The 16,378-nt window shown below is 38.8% G+C and overlaps 1 protein-coding gene across 1 annotated transcript in view; it reads right to left on the reverse strand.

Moving 5' to 3' along the window:
• Nucleotides 1-12,186: 12,186 nt before the first annotated feature.
• The window catches only part of LOC105916749 (RAS guanyl-releasing protein 1), an 18,778-nt gene continuing 14,586 nt past the window's right edge, over nucleotides 12,187-16,378 (reverse strand). The window contains exons 3-6 of the mRNA XM_036150936.1: nucleotides 16,230-16,322; nucleotides 15,692-15,823; nucleotides 14,717-15,036; nucleotides 12,187-14,614 (exon numbers count right to left, since the gene is read on the reverse strand). Of these exons, the coding sequence (XP_036006829.1) occupies nucleotides 14,501-14,614; nucleotides 14,717-15,036; nucleotides 15,692-15,823; nucleotides 16,230-16,322 (659 nt within the window). The 3' untranslated portion in view covers nucleotides 12,187-14,500. The remainder of the gene's footprint in view (nucleotides 14,615-14,716; nucleotides 15,037-15,691; nucleotides 15,824-16,229; nucleotides 16,323-16,378) is intronic.

A 16,378-nucleotide genomic window follows, 5' to 3' on the forward strand; every position in this document is an offset into this window, starting at 1 on the left:
TCCAGAGTCCATCTGATCTGGGGAATCATCAGATTCTGATTAGAATAATCTGATGCAGTTAATAATGCTAAATGTATTTAAAGCACTGAATCTGAAAAAGATCACGATGTGGAGCTTTTTCTCTTTGCATTAGTCAGGTGTAGGGTTGCGAGTTTTAAGCCACGAAACCTTTGTTTCGTTAACTCAACACCATGCAGTGAAAGCCCAGAGAGTCCATAATCTTGATTTATCAACTTGTATCAAAGTTATCAATCTGCCAGATCTGCTGCAACCTGTCAGTCCAGTCTGCCAGTAGCAGAGTAAATCTTTGGATTATCCCTCATTTGTCCAGCAGGATCAAAGATGGTATGTTGGTGTTTTCCAGGTCTTAAAGTTGTTTGAAGATTATCCCGGCGGACTCACAATAAGCATATGAGGTGGGTTGATACAGCGTAGGTCTGATTATATCCTGTTAGCTCCCACCACTCCAGTGATTTCTTTACTTTTCCAACAAGTTCATGATGGCAGGAAATCTTTCTACCACAGATAAGATAAATATTAAATGTTTAATAAATCAGAACCAACCTGTTGAAGCAGAAACTGTTCAAAACCTGCTGAGGCCTGAGGATGCCAACAGACCCTGAGATCCTCTTCTTCACAACTCTGCCTTGGGATCCTGCACATAAACATCAAACACATCGGCGACAAGGCAGAATCCCATCTGCCCTTAGTAAATAGGGAGGTTATATATAAACTGCATTAATATGGCAACCCACACAGGTGCGGTACTGAAAACAAGCACTTTGATTTCATTTAACAAATTCTTGTTTCATAAGAAAAACAAGAGAGCGAGCAAAAGATGATTGCTGTATTTATGCTGAATTTCAACAGACTCGTTCATATGTGTGATCGCACCACTAACCAAGCAACACCCAACCTGAGAACAACAGTTACAGGTGACAAAAATATGCATGAAATCTCTTTTCAAGATCTTTCAATCCTTTTACTGTGAAAACTGAGTGTTTATGCCCATCTTTGCATTTTAGAGCTGACTATATGACTTTACTTGCTATTAAAGAGCACTTTTAGATGTTTTTGATGCACTTTAATACTACTACTACTACTACTTCTACAACTAATGTATTCATTTTCTTAGTAAAATAGGAGTACTAATGCTACTACTAAGCATTTTATTTATAATGCACTTTACACATATTTACTGATTTCAACGTGCTATGATTAAAGGATTAAAAAAATAACGAATGAAAATAAGAGTAAAATCAGAAATTATCAATATAAAGTTAATTTAAAAATCTAATATCTACCGTTGTCAAGCTGACTTATATAATTTCCAAACTTTGTTCGGAAACATAGCTATATTGTAATCTTGCTCAGTATTTGCTCTCCTTGCCTCATTCTATTTCGTAACATATAAATAATACAGTCTAAAGTTCAAAATACAGATCCTGCATCGTATTATTTTGTGTGGTATGGCTGTGAAATTATAACGTGCAACAGCTAAAACCAGACGGGTAGAGCTGTATTCCTGTGTGTCTTAACTTGTCTGAAATCCTCCAAATCTTGGAGTCAGCAGAGTTTCTCTCTGAGTGTGTCCAGCCGCTCCTCAAGTCCTCTGAGGATTTCTGCTAGGATGGAGATGTATAAATGAAGAGCTGTGGCAACATCAGTCAGAGCTGTCTGCTCACATCATCCGTGCACGTTCTCCTCAGCTGACTAAACAGAAAGAAGGCCATGAGTTAGTCAGATTTTAAGATGTGGACCCTGAAACATGCAGAGGAGTGACTGATGCAAGCAGGTACACTGTCTTGTAAACGTACTCATTCTTCGTGATTCTTTCTACATTTTGTCACATACAGCGACAAACCTCAATGTATTTTGGGAGATTTATGTGGTAAACCAACGTAAAGTAGCACATGGAGCTAAACAGTTGACTGGAATGCTTTGGGGTTACACCAACAATCAAAAATTAAGTACAAAATAGAATAAAACTGTAATAATATCATGAAAAAAAATATATTATTGAGTGTTATGGTTTATAGATACCCCAAAATTCAATTAAAAAAATTGGAATGTTTAAATTTTAAGTTAGAAACGCATGATCTAAATATTAATCATCTAATTAAGTCAAAACACCTGCAAAAGTGCCTCTAAATGGTCTCAGTCTGGGTCAGTAGTGTGCTACACCATAATGGGGACAACTACTACCTTGGCAGATGCCATGAAGACAGTCAATGGCACCCCCCCACAAGCCACAAAAGGTCCTTGCTAAAAAAAGCTGGTTCTGCAGAGTGTTGTATCCATGCATGTTGAGTGGAAGGAAGAACTGTGGTCGGAAACGATGCCCCACCAACAGGGATAACCGCAGCCCTGACAGGATTGTCAAGTAAAATTCAAGAATTTGGGAGAGCTTCACAGGCAGTTGACTGAGGCTGGAGTCAGCCAATCAAGAACCACAAGGCACAGCGAATCCTACATTAAGGCTACAAATGTTGCCTTCCTCGTGTCAAGCAGCTCCCGAACCAGTGACACTGTAAGGACTATTTTAATAAGGTTAGCGAGAAAAAGAACTGCATTGTTGTTCAGTGGTTCAAAGTCCTCTACTCAATTGAAAGTAAAGTTTGCATTTCCTTTGAAATCAAGGTCCCAGAGTCTGGAGAAAGAGTGGAGAGACACAGAATCCACGTTGCTTGAAGTCCAGTGTGAAGTTTCCACAATCGGTGATGGTTTGAGGTGCCGTGTTAGCCGTGTCTGCTAGCATTGGGCCACCGTGTTTTCTGAAGTCCACAGTCAACGCAGCCAAATTCACTTGACCTGAACTGCAGAGAATCTCTGGGCTGTTGTAAAGATGATTAGAGACACAAGACCTAAATATGCAGATGACCTGAAGGCAGCTAACAAAGCAACCCGGGCTTTCTGAGCACCTCAGCAGAACCACAGGCTGATCACTTCCATGCCACCATGAAATAATTTATGCAAAAGGAGGCCAAATCAGTTCATAGAAATTGATAAATTTTCCAGGCACCTGATAATTCTGTTTAAAATATCTTGTTTTATTAATCTTATGCAATAATATTTTTTTCTGGGACACTGAATTCTAGGTTTTCATTATTTGTAAGTCACAATAATCAAAATTACTACAAATAATGGTTAGAAATTTTTTCACCCTGTGTAATCAATATATGCAATATATGAGTTTCCCTTTCTCAAGTGAATGAAAAAAATATAAAAAAAGTTTCATGATTTTAACTTTTTTTAGATGTACCTGTAACAGTAAATCGGGAGGGTTTAAAGGGGATGTTAACATTTGAAGGAAACACTAAACAAAAAGTTAAAGTTTTTAAACCTCGATTTAAAGAAACTCGGGGTTTCAGCACTTTTACAGTCTTCTGGGAGTTTGTTCCAGATAAGTGGGGCATAGGAACTAGATGCTGCTTCTCCTGATTTGGTTCTGGTTCAAGATATGCGGAGTAGCCAGGATCCAGAAGATGTTTTTTTTAAAGTTTTTTTTTTTTCGTTATCTCTGATGTACAGTTACCTACTGACACAAAAAAGTCCCTGTCCTTTAAGTAGGATTTATGGTACAAGTGATGTACCGCAAAGGCTGACCCAGTTTTCTTGGTGCTCTAAAAGAATGGAGTGATCAACCTTGTTGAATGATGCGCTGATGTCCAATAGTACCAGCACTGTGGTTCTGCCACAGTCTGCATTTATATGGATGTCATTAAACACCTTGACAAGGACGGTCTCTGTACTGTGGTGAGCACAGAAACCTGACTGAAAAAACGTCAAAGTGACTGGTCATTGGTAAGAAGGTGATTAATTGTTGAAACAGCTTATTCATTAGACTTTCAGTAAACAGCATTATGAAGACTAGGGCTGGGGCCATTAAATAATTCAGTAATTGAGCATTTCATTGAACAATTTCTCCACTAATTGACTAAGAACATAAACATGTGCTCCACCAGGTGTTGCAAAGCTCTTTTAATAAGCCCCCTAACACAATAGCTGCCCCCCCCCCCACACACACACACACACACATTTTTTTCTGCATCAGAAATGTGCAGGTGTACATGTAGCACATATCTCTCCCCACAACCTACAGACAACTTAATTTTTTTTTTTTTTAAATTCAAACAGAAACTATTTTCCAAAAAAGTAAAAGTGACCTTAACCTTGACAGAGATGAGCTGTCAGGATGTCTCAGCCAAAGTTGAAGATTTCTCTTCATTCTCAGGAGGGGCTGGAGTTACAGCTATGTAAAGATAATAAACCAAAACTAGTGGTGCCTAAGTCTGCAACAAACATTTATTTTATTTATGTTAAATTAGTTTGCGGGCCAGCTCATCATACTATGTAGATATTGTATGCTGGATGTGTAGAGATGCACCGTGTCTAGTTTATTTGTGATAGTATGTCAGGAGCATGTGAACATCTTCCTTCAGAACCACCAGTTTGGTCCATCTATGGAGGCACTATTACAGTTTCTCATTTGAAGATTTTTTTTAACTGAACTCTAGTTTGTGCTAAATGATTGGTGAGTTAGGGTTTGATGATTGTTGGGGACGTGTCTGCTGGTTTTTCAAATTAAAATGACTAAATATCTTCAGAAGAATCGGAAAGCTGCCCTACTGCAAAGCTATTTTTGACGATGCGCTATTGTGCTGAGCTAACTCAGTTCACTTTTCTGCTTCTTCATTGATGCAAGCCTAAATGCATGTTTTTTTTTTTTACCCCCTTGCTTCTCTCAGCTTCGGTCTTTTTCCATCACTCCTAATGCAAACAGAAGCAGAAGAATCCCACAGATTTGGCCTTTATGGGGTAAAGAGAAAAGCCATTGTTAATAGGGAATGTCACAACAAAAAAACAACTAAATTTTGCCACAAGCCATGTAGAGGACAGAGCAACTATGGAAGTAAGGTGCTCTGGTTACATAAAATCCTAATTGAACTTTTTGGTATATTTAATGGAAAACTAACACCGTTCATCACCCTAAACACCCCACCCCCACCAAGCTGTGGTGACAGCATCATGCTGCGGGGATGCGCTTCTCCAACAGAATCTCAGCAGCACTACATACAATAACAAAAAACACGTACTTTTTATATTCTTCGTTGCAAGAAAATGTTTAAAACTATGCATCATATTCCTTCCACTTCTTATTTAAACTCCTCTTATTCACCAAATCCTGAGTTTAAGGGGTATGAATAGTTATGCACTTTTCCTTGCTTATCAGACCTGCTCCACACTTAAAAAGGTAGAACCAAAAAAAATGACGGCTGATCTCTTATTAGAACCCGGCCTTGAATGGAGGAAGTCGCTCCGATACTAATGGATACTCTCCGGGGAAACCTGCTGGGAGAAAGGCATCAAATCCCGTTTAAATGAACAGTTGGCTGTTCCCGGTGGGCCGTCTGCTCACAGATGGTTGAAAGTTGTGTGTGTGATGTGTCGAACCTCTCTCAGATTGACCCAAATTAACTTTTGCTCCTTGCACCGCTGACACTGGGGATCAGAAAGGTGATTACAGTGAATCACAGAGAGATGAAGTGGGGCCACATAAACAAGAGCCATGCTGTGCTGTCATATGCCGGTAAAAAAAATGGATTAATATCAACAGAGATTGTAGGAAAAACTATTTTGATCAAGCCTGGCAACTTTCTCGGGTAACAGATGTTGTCAGTATAATAAAGCGGCCACTACTTCTGTAGAAAAACTCCTTTTTTTTTTTCAATCTTTCAAGGACACAAAATAGGGCAGAGCAGCTTTTGTTTTGACTAAAGATGCTGAATTGCATACAGTTCATCTCTTTCATCCACAAAGCGACTCCCCACTCCTCTATTTTTTATTTGATTGTCGACCTTCAAAGAACGAAGCAGCGGAAAGGGAATGACAGAACAGTTTCTACTTCTGACCTTTAAGTCAGGCTTTACCTCTGAGCGATAAGTGAAATTGATGGTTTGGTGCTGTTATGATGCAGCGGGTTCATATGTCACCGCGTCCTCCAGGCTCCAAAGCTAGACTGTTGCACATCCTGAACGCGTCCTTATATCTCGGTTCACTTGAGAAAGCAACAGAGGGTGGTCAGCCAGCAGCAACCAGCAGGCTCTTAAACAGGCTGCCGGCCATCATTAAAATCTCATCCATGTTTCCAGCTATAGCAGAAAGCTGTGTTGGACTGATTGTACAGGGAAAGCTCACATTCCTTGTGTTATAGCTGCAGTAAACCACTCTAAATACAATAGAGTTATGTCTGTATCTCAGTAAAGATGGATTTAGGAAAACAGACCAAAGGCAGCTAGTTTTTTTTTTTTTAACACCTTTGTCATTGTGTTTATCCTCCCAGTCATTAGGTTATGCCTGCATATTTAAATTTTATGATGCATATTTCCACAACATGATGAACCTCATCTTAAATGTGACCTGACATCACTGTATAAACCATTTCATGTAGTTGATATTGCTGCATAAGTAAATTCTCCACAGAATTTCAAAATTCTGTGCCATTGGAAACATATATCCATGTGTTTCCAATGACCCAGTCAAAATCCATATCCATATCCAATAGAAGATCAGTGGCAACAGTAATATAATATAATATAATATAATATAATATAATATAATATAATATAATATAATATAATATAATGCTATATTAAAAAGGAGAATGGACAGCAATTGTCATATGTAAATGTACAAATGGGATAGAGATGGACCCCAAGAAATTGCAGTTGTGATTCTACAAAGCATTTAATTAGGGGGCCTGAACAATGATGCACACAAGACTTTTTGGTTGTTTAGTAGTAAAAGATAATGATTAAAAATGGAAACCATTTATATTTTTTTCTACTTAGCAATTATGGACTACTTTGTGTTGGTCCCAATGAAGTTTGTGGTTGTAAAGAAAAACAAAATTTGACTAAAATCAGATGTATGGATACCATTGCAGGGCAATTTTACTCCGAAACATCATAAGCATTAAAATATCTGCAAGAATATGCTAGGTTAACATCCGTCCATCATATATACCCACTTTCTGACTTTGGCTTCCTGGGGAGTGGTGTCTAAATCTAGCGGTCATTGGAGTAGAGCCAGGACAGGTCCACACAGAGACATGACTTTGCATGTAAACACTCATGCTTAAGGGCAATTTAGAGTGACCAATTAACCAAACAGTCAAGTTTTTGTGCAGTTAGAGAGAAAGCCTGAGGACCGGGGAAAGCCCATCCCTTCACGTTGAGTGCAAGTGAACAGCACAGGTTTAAAAATGGTTGGTTAAGATCAGTGTTCCCTTAATATTTTTTTAAAACTTGTCATAGTTGCAACTTTATAAACCTTTGCACTCTAACATTCCCTCTGACACAGAAAGAAGTCCCTGAAAATCATATATAAAATATCTCCTTGTCTGCCTTCTGTGCCTAAAACAAAGTGGCTTATTTTCATTCCGCCGGATATATGAGCTGCATGCAGGGTTTTTATGGAAGCTTTTATTTCTATCGGGCATGTGGTTGGCTCCAGCTGTGTAGAAAATGTTCCTTGGAAACAGAAGATGTTGGATCTGGAGCATTCGCAGTCTGACCTGCTCTTTATTACAAAGCTTCATAGGGAAAAAAATCCCTCTTCTTCGCCACTTCCTCCCCTCTGTGCTCTATCTACACATTCGGTGCTGCCATCCTTTTCTTAATATCAATCAGTTACTTGCTTTTTGATGTCTTTTTCTGACAATTAATCTACATTTTGTCTTTACAACATATATTATCTTTAAAGTGAAGTATAGCTGTGAGTTCTGGATTTAAGATGTTGCTTTTTAAAACTTCTAAAACAAGCTTTTGATGAAATGGGAGTCAACAAAGCTCTCAATTCAGTCCAATTATAACATTTCAAGGTGATGTTCGTTTCCTTCTCCATCATTCGACAATAAAGTAAACATTTTTGATGGGCAGTAATAGGGAATGAACGTCAACCATAAATCATTCTGACAGCTGCACTGGTAAATAGAATAGAAGAAGAAATTTCAGGTGTACCAGTAGCAAAGTGAAAGGCAAATGGAAGGGAAAATTTACAGCTTAGGAAAATAATACTGCACACTTAATAAAAATTGCATAACCAGATTAAAAGAAATGAGCAACTGAATAGAGTCATTTAAAAAATGCACATGCCTGTGTATTTATTTTTGTGCCCAAAAAAACAACAACAGACTAATTAAAAGAGATGAAAAAGTGCAAACAGTGGCAGGGATGTAAACAACTTATTGAGTTTGAGTTTGTTGGGAGCACCGACGGTTATTAAGTCTTAACAGCTGCTGGGTGGAAGAATCTACAATGATGAACCTTTGTGCACAGAGGATGCAGCAGTCTGCCACCTAGGGAGCTCTCCGGTTCTCCAATAGCTTCATGTATGAGTTGGGAGGCATTGCGTATAAATATATTGTACATCAGTGTATTAACATGAGTCTCACATTTCCATAACAGCATGCTATTCTAATGATTCTATTAGGACCACACTAACCTGCTAAATAAGGGGTGCATTTACTGTGTTTAAACGTGTGTATTACTGTTGTTCTGTTGTGAAATGCCTGAGCCAAAGCTTTGTTTGGTACCTCTTTAAGATGAATAACATGAAGCCAGTTCGCTGGATATTTGCAGCATATGAATTTCTGCATCCACAGATGGTTTCATGGGTGTGAGCTGCTTTATGAGAGCTGGAGAGGTGGATTGATATTTCTTTCAGGGTACATGCACAGTCAGCTGTGTTGCACACATATTTATTACTCCCAGACTCATACCTCCTCATAAGTGTTTTTTATTACAAAGCAAAAGCTAGTTGCTTGCTAAGGGGGAGAGCTGAGTGGTGGAGTTTTTCTTTGTAGAATTCCTGCAAAAATGGAGCTTAATTAAGGTTTTCACATTGACTTTTCTCTTCATTCCACCAAAGATTTCTCAGATAATGTGCGTCCTCATTGGAGTTTCTCTTTCTCCTCTTTTTTTTCTGGCTCAACCTCAGGTTTGAAACAAGAACTGTCTGTGTGGTTCTGTCATTGTTTTCTCCATATCCCACTCTTGCTTTCGGGGATTGGTACAAATCTTTGTCTAATTAGTTTTACAGTGTTCATTAGCAGATTTGGTTAGATTAGGGGTATTGCATAGTTGCTCCAATTCCTCCTAGACACGGATGTCAGGGTGATAAATAATCTCTGGCTGCCTGTCGTAAATAGTCTGACTGCTAAAGTGTTACATTTCGCCCTCAGTGTCTGGACCAGAATTATAGTCTGTATCATTGAACCTACATAGTATCTATCTTTTAATCTCCCTCAGGGTTATACACAACACAATAAATGGCTTTTACCATGTCAGTTAGAAATAGTCCAGGTTTGTATGCATTCACCACAAATTCACAACAAAGCTGCTGTCACATTGTTTTTATCTTGCCATGAATGCTGATGTATTACAAAAGGTGAATGTTGCATATGGCTAAATGTAAAACAAATTAAACAAATCCTGTAGAACCTCAAGTGCTGTCCCATCTTTTAAGTTTGTGGGTCAGCATTGATTCACTTCTGGTTTAAATAGTATATGTGTTTTGGAAGCAAGGGTATGAAATTTACAAATTCTACTGTCTCAGAATGTTGAACATTTGCTGTGATTTCCCCATGTTTCATCATGTTAAAATTTTTTTCCATACATAGGCATCAGCTGACTCTCCGGGAATGAAATTTCAATACTCCATGTGTGCCCACAACTGGTCAGATAAGTAAGAGATGAATTAATCTGAAAGTAGGTCATGGCGTCCGCTTTACTTTCAGTTTCAAGCATTTGGAATCATGAGGTGAGTGGATCTTCATCAGTGCTTGCATTAGTAAGTTAAGTAATTCATTTTCTCCAGTACACCAAAGGTCAACACTATAGTTAAAATACAGTTAAGTTAATCTGAATAAATGTTCCTTTATTACTTGCATCTTTGCTAAATACCTGTTTTAGTCATCAGTAAGCTTCTGGTATAATTCTGGGCAGATATTAAACTTCTTTTTAAATCCTATTTAAAGGACAGGGACTTTTTGTGTCAGTAGGTAATTTTACATTGGAGATGACAAAAACCACATGTGGGGTTCCTCAAGGGTCCCTCCTGGGTCCCCTTCTATTCAATATCTAAATGCTCCTTCTAGCCCATATCATAAAAAAATACAAAATAAGTTACCATAACTATGCAGACGACACACAGCTCTACAGTACATCATCATGTCACCAGTTGACTATGAACTCATTATAGCACTGAGTATATGGTTAGAATAAATAAATGCACGGATTGGCCAACGTTTTCTTCAATTCAATAAAAACAAAACTAAAGTAAGAATTTTAGACAGACAACGCTGCTGCCCGCGTCCTCACTGAGAAAGTAGAGCACATCACCCCAGTTCTAAAGTCCTTACACTGGCTCCCTGTATCTCAGAGAAAATACTTTAAAATACTTCTGTTAGTCTATAAATCACTGAATGGCTTAGCACCTAAATACATAACAGACTTCTTATCAGTGTACCAACCCTCCAGACCACTTGGGTCTTCTGGTTCAAGCCTACTCTGCATACCTAGAACCAGAACCAAACAAGGTTCCTTTCAGTTCCTATGCTCCACTTATCTGGAATAAACTCGCAGAGGGTTGTACAAAGATCTGAAACCCTGAGTTCCTTTAAATCAAGGTTAAAAACCTATTAGTTTAGAGTTGCCGTTAAATGTTAATTTTGAAGTTTGTATTCCAACTTCTCTTATACTGTATCTGACCAGCTGCTACTATTCCAATGCAATGGGCTTGTCTCTGTAATGTTTTCCCTCTGTCTCTGTAATGCTTTCTTTCCTTTTTTTTGTTTTGTTCATGTACAGCACTTTGAATCGTGTTGTCACTGTCTGAAAAGTGCTTTACAAATAAACTTGCCTTGCCTTTTGTAGCAGAAATGGTAGAGCTCTTTTCGTCTTCTGAACTTCATTTCTGTCCCAAGAAAACCAACCAATTCCAATGAAGACCACCATTTATGATGAGAACAGTAATCAAATGTCCACATGAAATCATGCCAGAAGCTTGTCGTCAGCTTAAAAAAAAATGAAGGGTTTCTCTGCAATTTGCTAAGTGACACTCATTTGAATTATTTGGAGTGTATGCATTTATTCAAGTGTGTACAATTTTGGTTAGAGAACGTCCACAAATTTTTGCTTTTAGAAACTGAAGGTGTGTGATTATCGAACCACCACAATAAAATAAATTACATTTTGTCAACACGTGCATGTATACCTCTGACCTCAGGATAAATTTGCTTCCCTAAAGCTTATACTGCAGCGTGTTTGGGAGGCTGGCTGCTGCATAGGGGTTAAAATGTTATCCTGTCATTCTCTCTCAGATAGTAATAATATTGGAACTTATTCAGCTTTTAGTAGGCATGGAGCCTGCAAGACTGGGGATGTTCCTCTCCAGCAGCTGGGTGTCACATCCAAATAAAAGTAAATTAGCTGTCACCACGGCTTGGCTTAGGAGCCACATACTATGCTTCACAGTATCCCTTTTTAACTGGGTCTTCTGGTTCTACAAGAAAACAAGTCATTATAGCAGGAAGACAAAGAACCACACAACTTGATTCAAGGGAAATATTTTCCTTCATCAGAGGTTGAATAAAAGCTATAGAAATGTGAACGTTGTATACAGTACAAATACAATCAATTTGCAGTGAGGCCTGGTGTGCATTGGAAGAAACAAACCCTTGGTCTGAATCTCTGCTCCTGCCAAACAAAAAGGGTTGACCTCTCATTATCTGAAGGTCAGTATTTGCTTCTTGGGTGCAGCAAAGCCATAGACTTGGCAGACTGACAATTTCCGTGGGTACAGGCTTCCTGTCAAAGCTTTAGTCTCATTAATCCATGTGAACATCCAACACAATATATCTCCTAACTACCATACCATAAATGACTTAATCTGCTTGAACATATTGAATACATGTGGAAATGGGCTTTAAGTTACCGACAAAAAAGAGGGAAAACCGTGTGACTTTGATGTTAAATACACAGACATCTAATAGGAGAGCCAAATTTATAAAGAATGTTCCTATTAGTAGGCAAAATGAAGGTCAACACTCATGAAGAGGCAAGGTGCCTGTTCTCATGGGGTTTTGCTGACCCCTGATGGCCACATGAGGTAACACAATAACTATTTTTTAATTCAGAGTGCACATTTTTTATTAGAACAATAAGAGAACAACACAGGGGGAGTGGGTTAAACTAGACATAATTGATATGGCATAATATGTGAATACTTTGTATTTACAGTTCATTAGGCACAATACAAAAACATGGATCTTGACCATTATTCACAGTACAACACTGCTACAGTAGATCACATAATAATAGAATGATACAGCTGCACAACAAAAAAAAATATGAAGTCAAGATGCAAGGGCATAAATAAGTCAGCAAAAGTACCACTACTGTGTACAAAGAAATAACGTTTTCTTATGCAGTTTAAGAACTGTGTAGTGTGTCAGACAATAAATATTAGCAATGCACTGAAAAGAAAAAAAAAAAAAAACGTAATACAAAGCAACAGCAGTTCTGAAGATTGGAGTCATGAATTTTTTTGTCAGCAGGTAAAATATGATCTTGCCATCGCTGGTAGTAACTCATCTGTCATATGCTTCCTGCTGCTCACATTGTTTTTCTTTTGCATCAACCAGTTTCTGCTTCATTATGTTTAACATAAATATGTAAGTCCACTTACTGATCAAGAATTGATCAAACACGTTTTTTGCTGTATTTTCTTAAATACTGCACTTGCTGAATGGATCATGGCTTGTCTTCCATGGGTTTTAAAACAAACAAAATTAATTATTTCACCAGATGTGAGAAATACCCACGTCTGTGAGAAAAGGACTAATTTGCCCTGAATAGGCATGGGTTTGTTCAAAATGTATTTATTTTTTCCATCCAACCTGTTTCTACTGAATTTTCTCCAGCTTGTTTGGGGCATAGAGCCGTTCCCCCATTTGCTGCGCACTGCTGGTCAGCTGGCTGAAAGAAGGCTACTGCAGTTTTTTTTCTTACTTAACGGAAAGACAGGTTCTGCTGGTTGGAAATATTTCTGAACAGACGTGGTGAGGAAGCTGAAAAAGCTCCACCCATCACTGCTATTAAGGTAGGTGTGCTCCTAAAATTACAATTACCAAGGAGATTAATGTAGTCAAGCTACCTGAACAGATAGCAGGAGTATTTATACTTATGTTACTCTATTAAGAGCAACATTGAAAAAATAGGCAGTGATATTCATGTAATAAACATTTGAAAACCTCCACTTGATCTAGCAAGTGTTTATCCGATACGCCAATGGGTTTAAAAAAAAACAATAAATAAAAGGTATAGCCACCATTAAACAGGAACAAAAGCAGCTTTCTATACATTCTCGTATGTTAAATCCTGGAATTTCACCATTATAATTTAAATTTCAGCTTTCTCCCCTTAAGTTAGTGTATGCAACTGCAGAGTTCTTATGGTTATTGACATGTTTTAGCTATTACAATCCATGTTCTCATGCCAAAGGTCGGTGCTTTCCCATAATGAAGGATCTGGACTCTAAAAATGTAACAGGGATGTTTTTGATTTCAGTTCTCTAAACTGTGGTATTTTTACTCGGCGTTAATATATCCAGATCTCATACTGGCCCATGCCTGGCTGTAACTGTTCAAATTGGTTCCGTAATGTAGAGTCATTTTGATGCATGCCATCAAAGATCATTAACAAATTGTTGATTCATCCTGCAATGTAGTTGCTAAACAGATCCTTACACCATCAGCACTAAAACATCATTTCACTTTTTATCACATTATGTCAAGTCACCTGACTCTCAGTATACAGATTCATCCTAAACAATTAGTTATTTAAGTAATTCAATTGAAAAAGTGAAACTCATATATTGCACAGAGCCATTAAATGCAGAGGGATATGTGTCTGTGTGTGGTGGCTGCAGTCCACGTCTTGCAAAACTCCGGAAAGCTGTTAAAATAGGCTTTGCATCAGAATCCTTTCAAGCCTGCTTTCCCCCCCTGTTGTTTGTGGACCATTTTCAAACATTGTTTTTCCTTCCACTTAATTTTCCACATTTGCGATTGAATATAGCACTGGGTAAATGGCTATTAGGTTTTGTTAAATTCCCTACTTGTGTCTGTTAGACATCTGTCAGACTGATGGCAGTCTTCCAGATTGTGTACGACATACCATACCACTTTCTTAATAGAGAGACACTACATTTTGGGGGGTTTTCTTGCAGGTAAGCCACGATTCATTCTATGTATGATGAATCTTTATAATTTATGAGTTTCACTGTCACTTAGTTAAATTACTGAAATTAACTTTTCAATTGTGTAATTTATTGAGATGCACCTTTACTTGAAAAACACACTGCCCATGACCAATAAATAGAAATAATATGTTCCACCATAGGGGGGCGGCACAAGTCTCTGTGGTGAGGTTTAAGTTTAAGAAGAGGAGTCCTCCTCCACGGGATGGAGAGCGTGTCTTTTCAACAAAGCCTTCAAAATCTCCACTTCTCGCTCTGCCTCTTTGAGTTTCCTACGTAGCCTCAGGTTTTCCTTAAAAAAAAAAAAAAAAAAAAGGGAACAGCCCGGATTTTAGCAAAAAATATATTAAATGCACCGCATTCGAGGTCTGTGACACATAAATTCCACACTCACGCATTCCAGAGATTCATAGGTGGGTTTGTTCTCCTCCATCGGCTCTTTGGGTTTGATGGAGGCTCTGTTTTCCCACTTGGCACAGTATCGTTGTTTTCTCAGGGGCACGGGGCTCGGGCAGGAGGGCAGGCTGGGTGGGATGGGGACTAGGAGAGAAGACGGAAGGCGGCTGGCTTCAGGAGTGATGGAGGATAGCTGAGGTGCCTCTGTCTGGGTGTAGCTATGGACTGTAGCAGGCCTCCAGATGGGGGTGATGGGAGATTCTGGGCTCCAGTCCCTCCTCACATCTGATGAGTGAGGGAAAGGACACTCTTCTGAACCTAAAGAAAGCATTTTATTAATAATGTCTTGAGGTTGGACAAACAGAAAGTGCAACCAGATTTTTTTTTTTTTTTGTCTTGTGGTCCTCCATCACGTTCATATCTTAAAGGACATCAAACACCACAGAACAAAATGACTAAGCTACATACGTCACAATCTACTGAATAAATGTGACAAAATAGCGCACCAGAAACTAGCCCACACATTTTAAAGGTATTTCTTGGCAAAAGCAGTTCATTTGAAGTAAAATTGAAAGTTAATCTGTTCTGAATATAGAAGCTTTCTTGCAGCTGGTGGGCAGCTCTGAGCATTACTGTAAGTCAACCAGTCCCCAATGACAGGTGGAGGGAAATCACCTTCCCAGCACACACGTTGCACTCAACAGTTGTTTTGTTTCAGCTGCGGCAAAGTTAACACAAAAATGTAAATTTGCGACTTTTCATCGGCCTCGTCGGGATTCTGGCCGACAGTGATTTCGGGAAACAGCGGCGTTCTGAGATAAAGTGATAAACTGAAAATTTCTCCGCCACCAGATGGCACATGCCGCAGACGTTTTTGCTTTCACAGGTAGTTGTGAAAGCAAAAAAAAGAAAAAAAAAAACCTGTGTGAAAATTAGACTGCTTCTGCTGGGAACCCAATCAGAAACAACCCACCCTCTGAAGTGCTCGTTGCAACAGGTGTGGAGCTTGGCGTCGGACTGTCAACGGCGTTGGCCGCTTTGGTGTTCTTCTTGCACTCGAAAGCCACCTGATCCTTGCACAGCTTGTGGCAGTTCATGCCGCAGTCTAAGCGGGCCAAAACAATGCAGACACAGTATTAGAGCAGGAAGTTTGCCTCACATAGACAAACTGACTTCCCACTTCTCAATGAACACTACTCGTTCTGCAAATGCAACTTACAGACCGGTGCAAGCATACAGCCGTGCAAACAAATACTCTTTTTTTTTTTTTTTTCAGATCTTTCGCAGGACGGGGGAGGGGGAAATCTGTGGTTCCGAGTACAGAGTCGTTTTCTTTTGTTGTTTTTTTTTTCTTGCGCTGCAGGGTTCAGTTCGCAAAATGCGACTCAGAAAACCACAGCTCACCTAACCTGCTCCCCACTACAAAATGCTTGCACCTCTCTGTGTTTTCTAAACACGACAGCCAGCCAAAGATAGACATGTGGAGTGAAACAAGATAGCGACAAACATACCCCTGCATTTGTAGCCTTGCTTGATGACACCCCATAACTGTGAAAAATATGCAGAAAGAAAAACCCATAAATGGATACAAAATGGGGCCAATATGAATCATGTCTAGTGCTGATTTTTTTTTTTTTTGTTTGTTTTAAGTTTACTTACA

Source organism: Fundulus heteroclitus, chromosome 19, assembly GCF_011125445.2.
Source record: "Fundulus heteroclitus isolate FHET01 chromosome 19, MU-UCD_Fhet_4.1, whole genome shotgun sequence".
Taxonomy (NCBI): domain Eukaryota; kingdom Metazoa; phylum Chordata; class Actinopteri; order Cyprinodontiformes; family Fundulidae; genus Fundulus; species Fundulus heteroclitus.